Source organism: Gymnoscopelus braueri (assembly GCF_963280865.1).
Source record: "Gymnoscopelus braueri genome assembly, chromosome: 16".
NCBI lineage: Eukaryota > Metazoa > Chordata > Actinopteri > Myctophiformes > Myctophidae > Gymnoscopelus > Gymnoscopelus braueri.
Genome location: NC_137616.1, coordinates 29,699,938 through 29,712,634, shown reverse-complemented (window position 1 = coordinate 29,712,634; position 12,697 = coordinate 29,699,938). Strand labels below are relative to the sequence as shown.

The window sequence follows — 12,697 nt, the reverse complement described above, 5'->3', positions numbered from 1 at the left end:
TGCGTTTTTGGTGAAAACAAGCTATATTCAACTGCAGCTAACTAAAGAACGGAAGATTGCGGTTACAATTTGTATTTTCCGGATGATAGAAGAGACCCTCGTCCTCTCCCCAGACATCTGTTGTTTACATCTTCTTTGAACAATAAATTCTGTGGGACTCGTAAGATTAGTAAAAACGCTGGCGGATTAATTAATTAAGTCACTCTTAAAAGTCACTCTTAAAAGTAATGTGTTAAGAGTGTTAAGAGTGAATGATAAAGTTTGACTGCATGTGTTCCTGACATTGTCTTGAGTTGTAATAATAATAGAACAACAATATACAACCAAATCAGTGTGCGCTGATGGTCTTTGATACGTGGTTGCGCAGCCAACGTAACATTGTAGCAACAATTTTCGCATGTCAGTAAGACACCCACGACTAGTGCCTTTTTTTTCACGCTCACGCTACTGAAACACTAGCAGGATTATTATTTCATGTCAACATTCAAGTAGAACTATAAGAAGGTACATCCCATGTAAAATAATGCGTGACTCAGATGATATAATGATATATCGTGCAAGTTGTTTTCGTACGTAGCAATACTTTGTTGCAGCATTATACAATTACAAAGGATTGTGGGATATGTGACGCTTGCCCTCCCAGGCATGGGACAAGAAGTTCTGTCATGTCATTGGCTGTCCTTCAGACCATCAGAGCCGATCATCAAAAAGGTTGCGCGAAACGCCCACATTTTGACGAAACACCCACATTCCGACACAAATGTTGGACTGGGCTGTTATCCCCGTCAAAAATGTGTTATAACAAAATATCGGCTTCACTAGATTTTTTATTGCCCAGACCTATCTGAACCCCTCGAGCCCCTCTCTCTTTGCTCCGGTGTGGCGGCGCCCCAGGGGGGGGGGGGGGGGGGCGGGGCCCCAGGGGGGGCGGGGCCTGAGCAGCGGCGGCACGGCGGCGCTGGCTGCAGCATTAATGAGGCGCCGTGTTTGATGAAGAGAGCGGCCAGTCAGTCTGGCTGGGCGGAGACCAGCCCCGCTAACAGCTGCTGTCACCGCCACTGAGGGATCACACTGCTCCACTGGCCGCCATCACTAATTCATCACCCCTGCACACACACACACACACACGCGTGCGTGCTTCAATGCACGCACGCTCACCTGCGGTAATGCCGGAAAAAAAAGGAAAAGAAAAGAAACAAGGGCACATGCACAAGCGCCGTGTAACGCATGCACAGTAAATGTGACAGTCTCGTGCACAGATGGATTCCCACACCTGTGTGTTGGTGATGGATATGCTCACGAGTGCACATATATAGATAGTCTGGAGATTGATGTGCTCACTCACAGGCGGAGAGATCATCTGTTTGTCTGCATCTCTCCTTCGCTCTCTCGCTCCCTCTCACAGTCTCACGCGTACAGTGGTGGCTATTGTCTGCCGCTAACAATGGTCTCTCTTCGCCTCTCTCACATTTAACTAGAAAACAACCGGTCCTAGCAGCGTTCGTTTTTATTCTCTCTTTATCTTTTAGCATCGTAAGCCTTCACATTGATCCTTCCCTTTAGAAAAAAAAGGAAGAAGAAAAGGAACGGTGTGTGACTTTGTCTCCTCCTCTGTCCGTGTTGTGTGCATCATGTGGAACTTCTGCACCTGTTGGCTGATAATTATCTGGACTTGAACCGGCGCGCTCCGCCATTTGTCATGTCCCATTGTTCTCGGGCTACACATACACATGCGCACGCACACACACGCACACACACACACACACACACATGTTTGTATTACTATACTTGGGAGGACATCAACATTTTAAGACAGAGATCTTCTGAATGCAATTTTTACAATTAATTGAAAATTTTTGCCTAAAGCCGAAAATAGCAGATCTACAAGATCACAACGCATCGCAGCGGTGCGCTAACTCCAACTCTAACCCCTAAAACTAACCTCTGAATAATTTTATACTAATTCTAACCCCAGTCAAAATATTTTCCTAATTGTAAAGCTACGGTAACTCTAAAAAAAAATTTTTTTACCCATAAGACACCGTATTCTCTTGTGAGGACCAGGAAGATGGTCCTCACAAAGTCTACTGTACTTGTGGGGACATTTGGGCCACACGAGTATATTAATACACGTATACACACACACACACACACACACACACACACACACACACACACACACACACACACACACACACACACACACACACACACACACACACACACCCCTCTGCAAACAACTATGCGGTGGGCCCTCTCTCCAAAATGAGTCACTATGCGACCGCCTCTGCGTTTCATACTCACAATGCACACCATTTAAACAGCCACTTAACCTACAGAGTGGCACTTATGCGCTGTCTTTGTGCTCCCCTCTGCTGTCATTATCCTTGAACCAGGTCTCTGGGCGCTCCGGCATCATTCCACTCTCGTCATTACTAGCCCAAGACTCCAAATGAAGCTTACCCTCCCCTCCGCTCCGCTTTAGCTGTTTGCCTCCCTCCCGCTCTCTCTCTCTTTTTTGTGTGCCTTTTTTAAAACTCTGTCTCTCAGCTCCACTTGTGGGGAAGCAGCCTTTCAACAAGTCCTTTATTTATTTTTTCATTTGTAAAATCATTTTTTGGTCCAAAACGCCTTTGTGGATTGTTAACCTCTGTCAGCACACCATGCTTTAGAGTCAAAATCATTCAGCTAACTCCTCAAAGAAAATACCCGAGTGACTTGCTTTGTTGGCACCGACGACCATTATGTTTTTTTTTACACCATTCAATGGTGGTGATAATAACGCTAATAACGCTTTGGAACATGGAAGGGTACGACGCATCTCATTGCCTTCTACACTCTGTTGCTAGCACGTGCGGCAGCATTAGCCGATGGGTGTCGTCGCACAGCCTGATTACCATGAGCTAGCTACAGCTGTGGTAGTCTAATGAGGAAAACACTCCCATCAGCCAGTAATTGCTGTTTAGGAAGATGAGTTGGCACAAGAGTTGATGTGCGTTGGAGGCTTGCGGAGCGCAACGCTCGCTCTCATCGCGTCTCATTGAGAACGCAGCATGAGTCACACTGCTGGTTTCCACTTCGTTTTTGTTATTGTTGTTTTTTGTTGTTTTTTAAGGAAGGAAGAAGACTCCCTTCCTTTTCCTCCTGTCTTTCATGCGGTACGCCCTCCCTCTCTATCTGTCTGTATATTGAATTTATGACACAGAGAGACATGGAGGGGCATCAGGTAGAGCATGAAAGAGAAAGGAGGACTCGAGGAGAGACTGGTAGCTTTGGTTACATTTGTACACGTTCAGAGTTAAATTTACACTGAGGATTTTACTGTGCAGAGAGTGTGCCTTCCAGAGACGCAATAGGAAGGTCAAACAATAAAAATGTTCAAATGTTCTCAACTTCCCGCCTTCTGCCGAACCCCACTCCCCCTTACCACCATGTCTTTCTCTCCTCACCCAGAATCCCCCTGACTGCAGCAAGGCACGGAAGCTGGTGTGTAACATCAATAAGGGCTGTGGCTACGGCTGCCAGCTGCACCATGTGGTCTACTGCTTCATGATCGCGTACGGCACCCAGCGCACTCTCATCCTGGAGTCCCACAACTGGCGCTACGCCACCGGGGGCTGGGAGACTGTCTTCCTGCCCGTCAGCAACTCCTGTACCGATCGCACTGGGGCCACCACCGGCCACTGGTCAGGTAGGGGACAAGCACGCACGCACGCACGCACACACACACACACACACACACACACACACACACACACTAGGGGTGTGCCGATATATCGTCCCGCGATATATCGCGATACGTTTTCGTGACGATATGTATCGTTTTGGGGAAAAAAAATATCGTTTTGAAATATATATATATATATTTTTTTTACAATAATAATAATCAGGCATGCAAACATCCCGAGGTGAAAAGGGTGATAACATGTTGTTTTCTTTCGGGTCAGGTGTCACACTATTGCCCTATTTGGATTCAAAACGGCTATTGTAGCTGAAAAGCTACAAGTTTGCATGTCTGAATAATGCAAAACAGAAATATTTGTTTGCATTTGCTTCCCCTCCCCCCATATATTTTCATAATAAAAAAGTGCAATAATCGTATTGTATCGATATCGTATCGATGTCGTGAGCCCAATATCGTATCGTTTCATGAAATTAGTGTATCTGCACACCCCTAACACACACACACACACACACCCCCACACACACACACACACACACACACACACACACACACACACACACACACACACACACACACACACACACACACACACACACACACACACACACACACAAAGACACATTCCAAGTAACTTACAGTACATGTAAGTAGGCATGGTCATTGTGACATGCCTATAAATGGGTGTATCAGGTTTGTTTATTGTTACGTCTAAGTTAGCCTGACGAATCTGCCTTTGCAAAATCGCATCGCACTTTAGCCCTCGGCAGATTAGGTCTGGCCCCCCTCAATAGAGATTTCATTTCTCTCCCTCCGAAGTCGTGAGGGACCAATCAGGGCCCAGTATCCAAATGTGGGCGGGCTTATCACCTTATTTGGAGCAATGACGTACAAGGAAGCACTGCTCTGATTGGTTCGTACAAGGAAGCACTGCTCTGATTGGTTTAGGTCTAACCAATAGAGTCCGTTTGGATCTTTTTGTAACCGGCCCTTGGAAAAAAATACTATCGTTGTTAGGGACCAGACTAATATCCACGCAGTGTGTCGTGTGATATTGTCTGGCCACGCGAGGCTACGTCTAAGTCAGAGTGGCGTGGCCGTGGTCCTACCTATATATGGGCATATCGGGTTTGCTTATGGTTATGTCTGAGTCAGAGTGACGTGGCTGTCGTCCGCCAGCCAGCCCGCCCTCCCATTAGCCAGTTTTAACATAGATTATATTATAATTTATTATTCTAATAATCTGTGCAATTCCTTTAGGCAGTAAAGTGATGGTACATACTGTAGGTAATAAAGTACAAAATCATTATAATGCATAATCTGAATGGAGAGCAGACAGTATTGCTGCACAATTAATAGAATTTTAGTTTTATCACAAAACATAACCAAACCAGTTATTCTATTACTAAAATCGTATTCTGTCATTTTGGTTTTTTTTTCGGCTGAAATTAAACTAAGATATTTTAAGTTGCACTGTAGTACGATTAATCGATTATTAAATTGATCTTTCACCCTCCACATTGAATATTTTAAATGATGCCACGACGTGGCGTCTGCCTGAGGGTGGAACTGCAGGCTAAGTGGCGGTTGGCCTCTGTCAAGCTGACAGGAACAAAGTGCCTGCAAAGTAGCTTGATCAGTGATGATATTGGGTTTTACTTCATGAAGCTCTGCCTGCTTTGATTTCTCTCTCTCTCTCTCTCTCTCTCTCTCTCTCTCTCTCTCTCTCTCTCTCTCTCTCTCTCTCCTCTCTCTCCTCTCTCTCTCTCTCTCTCTCTGTCTCTCTCTCTCTCTCTCTCTCTCTCTCTCCTCTCTCTCTCTCTCTCTCTCTCTCTCTCTTCTCTCTCTCTCTCTCTCTCTCTCTCTCTCTCTCTCTCTCTCTCTCTCTCTCTCTCTCTCTCTCTCTCTCTCTCATATATAGCTTCTTCCTTGCAGCCGTTCATTTCTTTTCTATCGCTCCATTTGACTCAGCCTCTCTTGGGTTCTCCTTGTCTTTCTTGCTCCTTATCTCCTGCTCTCTCTCCCTCCGTCTCTTTCTCTCAGCGCCTTTTCTCCCATTTTCTTCTGCCTTTCATGTGTCCTTTTCCACTATCTAATTCATTCTTCTGCTGTCTGTCTCTCTTACCAACAGCCTCCTATAGGTCCTAACAGGCCATCTGCAGCTCACTGCTGATACACAGTAAAATCCTCAGTGTTAGTTTAACTCTCAGGTTTAACCACCTGGACAAATACTGTGAGGCACTGTTTCCCAAACAGTGGCTTTTTTTTGTTTCCTACATTTAAAAAATAGTTCAAACAGAAATCACATATTTTCATCAATTAACTCTTTGACTGCGGACGACGCGATAACGCGTCAAGTGCTACTTTGTCCAGTTGGCCGTCGACGCGTTCGACGCGCTGGACGCGCGTTCATTGTTTAATCTCTGATTGCGCTATGCTGCTTAATATTCAATGTTATTCTCGAGTTCCACTTACTTCACGGACATCTGCATCCGGTTTCATGACCTGGATTCCGTTTCCGGTTTTTTATTATTTTCCCCAGTCATTTTCGTCCAAAATAGGTAAATAAACGGTCTTTCACACGGCATAACGGACAAACGGACAGTTTCTCTTCTATAATCTATGGTCTGGGTGACGATCAGTCATCGCCGTCGTGTATCACATCGTAATTTTGGCGATCAAAACAATCTGGGACGACGTCACTTCCGTTTTCATGTTTTTCCCTGTCTAATCTATCAAGAAGGGTGAGAGAGACTCAACGACCTGATCAAGCAGTCATGTGCTGCTCTCTAGTGGCAGATTTGTGCTGGGTCTTTACATTATGTCCCCTTAAATTATTTTCATGAGAAAAATTCAAAATATAAAAATAAAAAAACACGAAAATTGCTGGCACTGGGGGAGTACTTTATGAAAATACTCTGGCAGTCAAAGAGTTAAAACCAAATCCAAGATTTTTCAAAAGATATTTCATAAATAAAATCGAATAATTTCCAAAATACGTCTAAGAAGTAGTGAATATAGCAGATCTGCAAGCTCGCAACGCGGTGCGAAGTTAGCTTGTAGATTTGCTATTTTCACTAGTTTGGGTCTCGGGCAACTCATTTCTCTTTTGGGTCTCGAGCTAAAAGGTTTGGGAACCACTGCTGTAAAGGTACATTTGGTTACATTTGTACAAATTTTGTAAAAAATTATTGGTACATTTGCTACATTACTGTACATCTATCCATAAATGTGCAAAATCTCTGCATTCATGCATTCAAGTCTGAGTAGGGTATAACAGGTACACCTGGTATTGCATAACCAGAGGGGCGTGCGTTCCCAACGGGCATCGTTTTCCAACGGCATCGTTCCAAACGGGCATTGGCCTAGTTTGTGCAGATTTGTACATTCAGAGTTACAAATTGATAAATTAACCCTGAGGATTTTACTGTGCAGTATCAGTCTCTCTCTCTCTCTCTCTCTCTCTATTCCTTTTTAGTAGTACAAAGTTAGAAGTAGTGTATCAGCTCGGAGATAGTAAATTATTTAACATCATAAATGTTGACGCGGCTTGGCACTCTGACAGGCAAATGAAATTACAAAATAAATTGGATTATACAATCTGTCGATCTAAACGCAAACGGTTGGGATTGGAATCTTTAAGCTCTGTCAGTGTTCCTTCCTGGCTTCTTTGCCAGAGAGAGAGAGAAAGAGAGAGAGAGAGAGAGAGAGAATGTATAATATATGTATTTGGTGTGCATGAAAAGGTACAGAACATAAAGCTAGGGACATTTGAGAAAGCAGTTAAAAGGTCAATGCGTTATGGGACCTGCTCTGATTCCTTCTCTAAATGAGGCACGCAGTAGAACACGTGAAAGAACGTGAAAATCTAACTTAATGCAATAACGCATGAGACTGAGTGCTTTATCGCTGCGGCATGGGCACGATGTGAAGCGGTGTGCAGTCGTGCTACTAACCACGATAAAGTATGACCTCAAATGTTTTATTACTTTTATAAACTGGTTACCAAATATGGCAACGTGAAAATCATATGTAAGAAAGGAAGGTTCACAACTCACATTTTATGCTCTGTACAAAACGTATTCTTCTGCTTAAATGTGACACATTTATAACCTGAAGAAGATTAGTGAGGATAAAAAGTGAGTTGCACGCCTTCCTCTTAAATTCATGCACAGTGTTTTACAGCACCAACATAGTGGGATGTGCATTAAATTGACCACAAACATGAAAATCAGACATATTGATTGATTGATTATTTTATTTTCGTGTCTGGCACACAAAGTGCCCAACCCTCATGGGTTTATAAGACACCATTCTACGCTTACAACATATATTCACATAATACATTCCATTACAGAGTGTTCTGTCCTCTCTCCCAAGCTTGACAAATAAAATGTGCCACAACAAAAGCTCCTTTCCCGAGACATAATCAAGTTTTTCATAATCATCTAACTCAGGGAAATCACCACAAATAGAAGCCATTTTTACTAACAAATACCTCTCTTATACCATCATATTCCAATTAGAACGTTTTCTTTTTATAACAATTATATTGTAAGAATAATCTCTACAAGAAAGTAGTCCCTGAATGCTTGCACAATTAACAGGGTTGGTATCCCCTATAGCGGTATGGAAACTTCCGAATATTGTAACAGTCTTTTAAACTACCCATTGTACATGTGAAATGAATCAATATTGAGCAAAAGCATGGCCCATTTCTCACCTAAAATGTTATCAGATTGGACTGTATAGGTGAAATGGAGATTGTTCCCTGACAAGCCGCCATTGTTCTTTAAGCATTTTTCTTAGCTGCAGAGTGATATAGAGCTGTATAAAGGCAGACTTCACAGCCATGGTATATGGTTTATTGTACCACTCCTATTAGATTGTGTGATTTGACCTACCTATAACATTTTGATCAAGTATGTTGTTCCCCTGTGTAGTTCTTTCTTTTTTTTTCACATACAGCAGCAGTGTAGTGGTATAATTTATTACAAAAGGGAAAACAAATGGTCAGCTTAGGAGAATGGATTACCGTGTCCAGCACGTTTTCCTCTCGCACTATCAGTGTAAAACACAGACCATTAAATATCTGTTAACAATTGCTCATGCCTCGTCTTATCTGCTCACCCCTGACCTTGAATTACTCTGAGCTTGGGTGTCTAGGGTATGCTTAAAGGTAAAGCAATACACTGGTAATTTAGCAAATAAGCTCTTTTGTCATCAGTTAAGTAGCTATTTCACAGCTGTGTCCAGTTAAATTGGTTCATGAGCTCAGCCTATGCCTATGCTATTGCTTTATATTTAGAGAGCTGCGGTCAAGCCTAGCATTACAACCACCATAATTGAACGCACAGGTGAGTTGAAACTGATATGTCAGTGGCAGGTTAAGAGTTGAGTTGATATGCGTCAGTAGCCATATGACTGGTATCCAGTGGTGTAAAATAACTAAGTACATTTACTCAAGTACTATACTTAAGTACACTTTTGAGGAATTTTACTTTACTGGAGTATTTCCTATTTTCTATACTTTTACTTCTACTCCACTACATCTCAGAGGCAAATATTGTACCTTTACTCCACTACAATTATTTAAAAACTTTATTAGTTACCTTGCAGATATAAATTATTATATTATAAAACTCACATTAACCACTTTAGCCGTATTTTATACATAGGCTATTTGAAAATAGCCGATCTACAAGCTCACAACGCGTCGCATCGCGACGCGTTGTGAGCTTGTAGATCTACTATTTTCAAACATTTTAGTACTTTACTTTTGGTACTTCAAGTATAATTTGATGCCAATACTTTTGTACTTTTACTCAAGTAACATTTTGAACACAGGCCTTTTACTCATAACAGAATACTTCTACATTGTGGTATTGACTTTTACTTTAAGTTAAAAAAAAGTGGGCGAGGAAACGGTTCCGCACAACGGAAAACCTCAAACGTTCGGGAAGTTTTCAATTCATTGTCACCGGAACAGGTGTTTCTCGCTGTGCTCCTCATATTGTCAAATATTGATTGAACCCACTACGGATCACGGACATGAAATATATTAATGCTGTTTTACGATGCACTGAGGCTTAAGTTGCGGTGCGTAAGTACATCGGGCTCTGAGTTTAGATGAAGAGATGAAATTCAGAGCCTTGTGATCTAATTAGACTGCAGTGGGAGGCAGAGGCGGTGCTTAACTGTACATTTGTGCCAAGACGTACAGGCCTCAAAAATATGCCCATTCCCTCTTTATATGAATCCTGCCAATGCTGTTATATAAGCAAAGAGAGGCATGGGAATATTTTTTCCATTCAATATTTAATGCTTTTGCCAATTTATATTCAGTTCATGCTCCAGCGTGTGCACAGGCTCAAAATGAAGCCTGTTTCTCTGTCCTTGTTTTTAACACGTTTTTTTCTTTCTGTAAAAAGCCATTTTAACGTAATTATGCCATTTGTTTGAAAGGGTGCTAGGAGGGATGTGTCCGCTGCTATATGAGGCTTGTCTCTGGCAATTAGAGCAGGCACTTGGATGTAAAATACCACAGGACTCAAACTTGTTTTTAAATGGTTGGTTTTAAAGAGAGGCACATTAAAAAGAAGATTTCCTCAGGTTTTAAGACTGGAAGAGGGTGAAGGTTACAGTATGTCTGCCAGGCATATCCCTTCTGGCGAAATGAGATTAGCTGGAGCTTTGAGTGTGTATGTGTGCACATGTGCATTTGTGGGTGTGTGGGTGGGTGCGTGGGCCTGTGTGTCTTTGTGTTTCAATGCTAAAGCCTGATCAATGCCAGATTTTGGGTCTGGGTCCGATCACGATTTTGGAGAGTCCTTGACCACGATTACCAAAGTTTTGACTGAAGTTTTGTAAAGAAAAAGAAAATGAAAGAAAACATTTGAAAAATAAGGAAAAAGGTGTGCGCATGCGTGCGTGCGTGCGTAGTGCGAGCGAGCGAGCGAGAGAGAGTATCCATGGCCTTGCCTGTTCTTTGTGTTGGTATCAGTGGGTCCTCTCCCCCAGCAAGCCTAGAGAGAACAGAGAGACTATCTCGTGACCAGAGAAGGTCAGTCCTTAATCATCCGCGCTCACCTCTCTCCGCCCCGGAGGCTCTGCCAGTCAGGATGCAGCCTTCGGGGGTCCATAGTGCCAGGCCCCCCCAACACCAAACCACAGCCCCACTCACAGCACAGATCCATAGAGGAGATCACCTTGGCCTTTGCAGAAGGACAGGCAAAGAGCAGCTGTCACTCAGGAGATGTGAATGCAGAGAGTGAGAGGGAAAAGGATTTGTGTTTTGTGTTGGAAAGAGAATAGGAAAGATCCCATGGTTTAACACTCGCATGACTGAGGTTTCATACTCCTCCACCAAGCCTGAAAAAAGATAATTTTGATCCCCAAATCAGGCTATCCTATTGGCCACTGTCTCCCTCTGTTCTCCAGACTAGTTCACACTTTCTCCCCCAAACAGTGGGGGGTTCCATTGTCTTCTAAAAAGATGAGAGTTGAACATGGGTTGCCAAATTTTGAGAGAGAAATAAGCAGGCAGGTCTATGAAAGTGTAGGCAGTAGGCTAGTGTGTATTTCTATCTGTCTCCTATATGTCATCATGATTTGTGATTTGTGTATGTGGGGATCTCATTTTTACTTCCATGCAGTGTTGATTTCGTTAACGAAAACGAAACGAAATATGTTCGTCAACGCACATTTTTCAAAGGACGAAGACGAGACGAGACCACCACCCATGAATAAACAATAACTGGGACTAAATCATTATGCAATTTCGTTGACTAATAAAGACGAGACGAAAATGTAGTTCACTAAATAAAGACTGGACTAAACTCTATGGTCATTTTAGTTCACGAACAAAGACGAGACGAAATATTATATCATATATTTATTATATGATTTTGTCACTCCCTGTCTCCTTTGATAAGCAGCGCAGGGCATGCTGTTCCTCACTCACACACACACACCCTTTTAAAGTTGCAGCCGCGCACGCACACACACACACACACACACACAGAGTCACACCGTCAAATGAATGGCAGGAGGATTCAGATTTCAGAGCGAAACTTTACAAAATAAAACGGTAAAATGCTTTGCACGGGGCTCGGGAGAAAGAGAAGAGGTGATATGGACACATTTTCGCTACATCGATGTGGAGAACAAAACACAATGCTTGAACACAAGCGTTCACCACAAAGAGATCGAGTTATAAGTTAACAAAAGGTTTGCACTTTCTCCATTTACACCCCATACATCTACACAAACGTTCAGATTTCAAATATAAAGTGCTTACCTCATGGCCAGGGATGTTACAATTCTATTCGGGTAACCCATAAGTACCCATATTCTCCGTATTGTCCAATAAAAAACATTTAAATCCGATCGGTGGCCATTTTCTCCGTATTTTTTCCATGCTTTCAACTAAGTGACCCTATCGGTTGGGAGGTGTAATTGCACTCTGATACACTATAACTCTATGAGAAAATGACCGCCAATCGGATTAAAATGCTTTTCATTGAACAATACAGAAGTTACGGGTACTTATACCCACCCGAAGTAAATTGTAACATCCGTGGCCACGGAATAAAAACTTTATATTTGAAATCCGAACGTTTATGTAGATGTAAATGGAGAAAGTGCAAAAAACAGGTTGAAGTTTCGTCATGACTGTCATAATATGACCGTGATGTAATGCTGCTTTCGATTTAGTAGCAGCAAGCGAACTATAGTAACTTGTAAACAACCCAGTGACAAACCTATATTATTATTATTCATAATAATAATATTCACATTATTGTCTGAGCGTAAAGCTCTCATTCTATCAGCTGTCCACGTCGCTGACAAACGCGTCTCCTCTCCTCCTCCCGTGCAACAAGTGAACACAATGCTATGTTCCACAAATGTGCTCAATCCTGCGCAAAATATCTGATCTTCAAGCATAAAACAGTTGCTGCGTGACAAGCTGTATGCTTGTAGATCCTATCTTTTTCCACCGCTTTGCAGTGAAAG

At 42.6% G+C, this 12,697-nt stretch overlaps 1 protein-coding gene across 1 annotated transcript in view; it reads left to right on the top strand.

Moving 5' to 3' along the window:
- The window catches only part of fut8b (fucosyltransferase 8b (alpha (1,6) fucosyltransferase)), a 49,121-nt gene that overhangs the window by 24,200 nt on the left and 12,224 nt on the right, over positions 1–12,697 (top strand). The window contains exon 5 of the mRNA XM_080452464.1: positions 3,454–3,691. Within this exon, the coding sequence (XP_080308590.1) occupies positions 3,454–3,691 (238 nt within the window). The remainder of the gene's footprint in view (positions 1–3,453; positions 3,692–12,697) is intronic.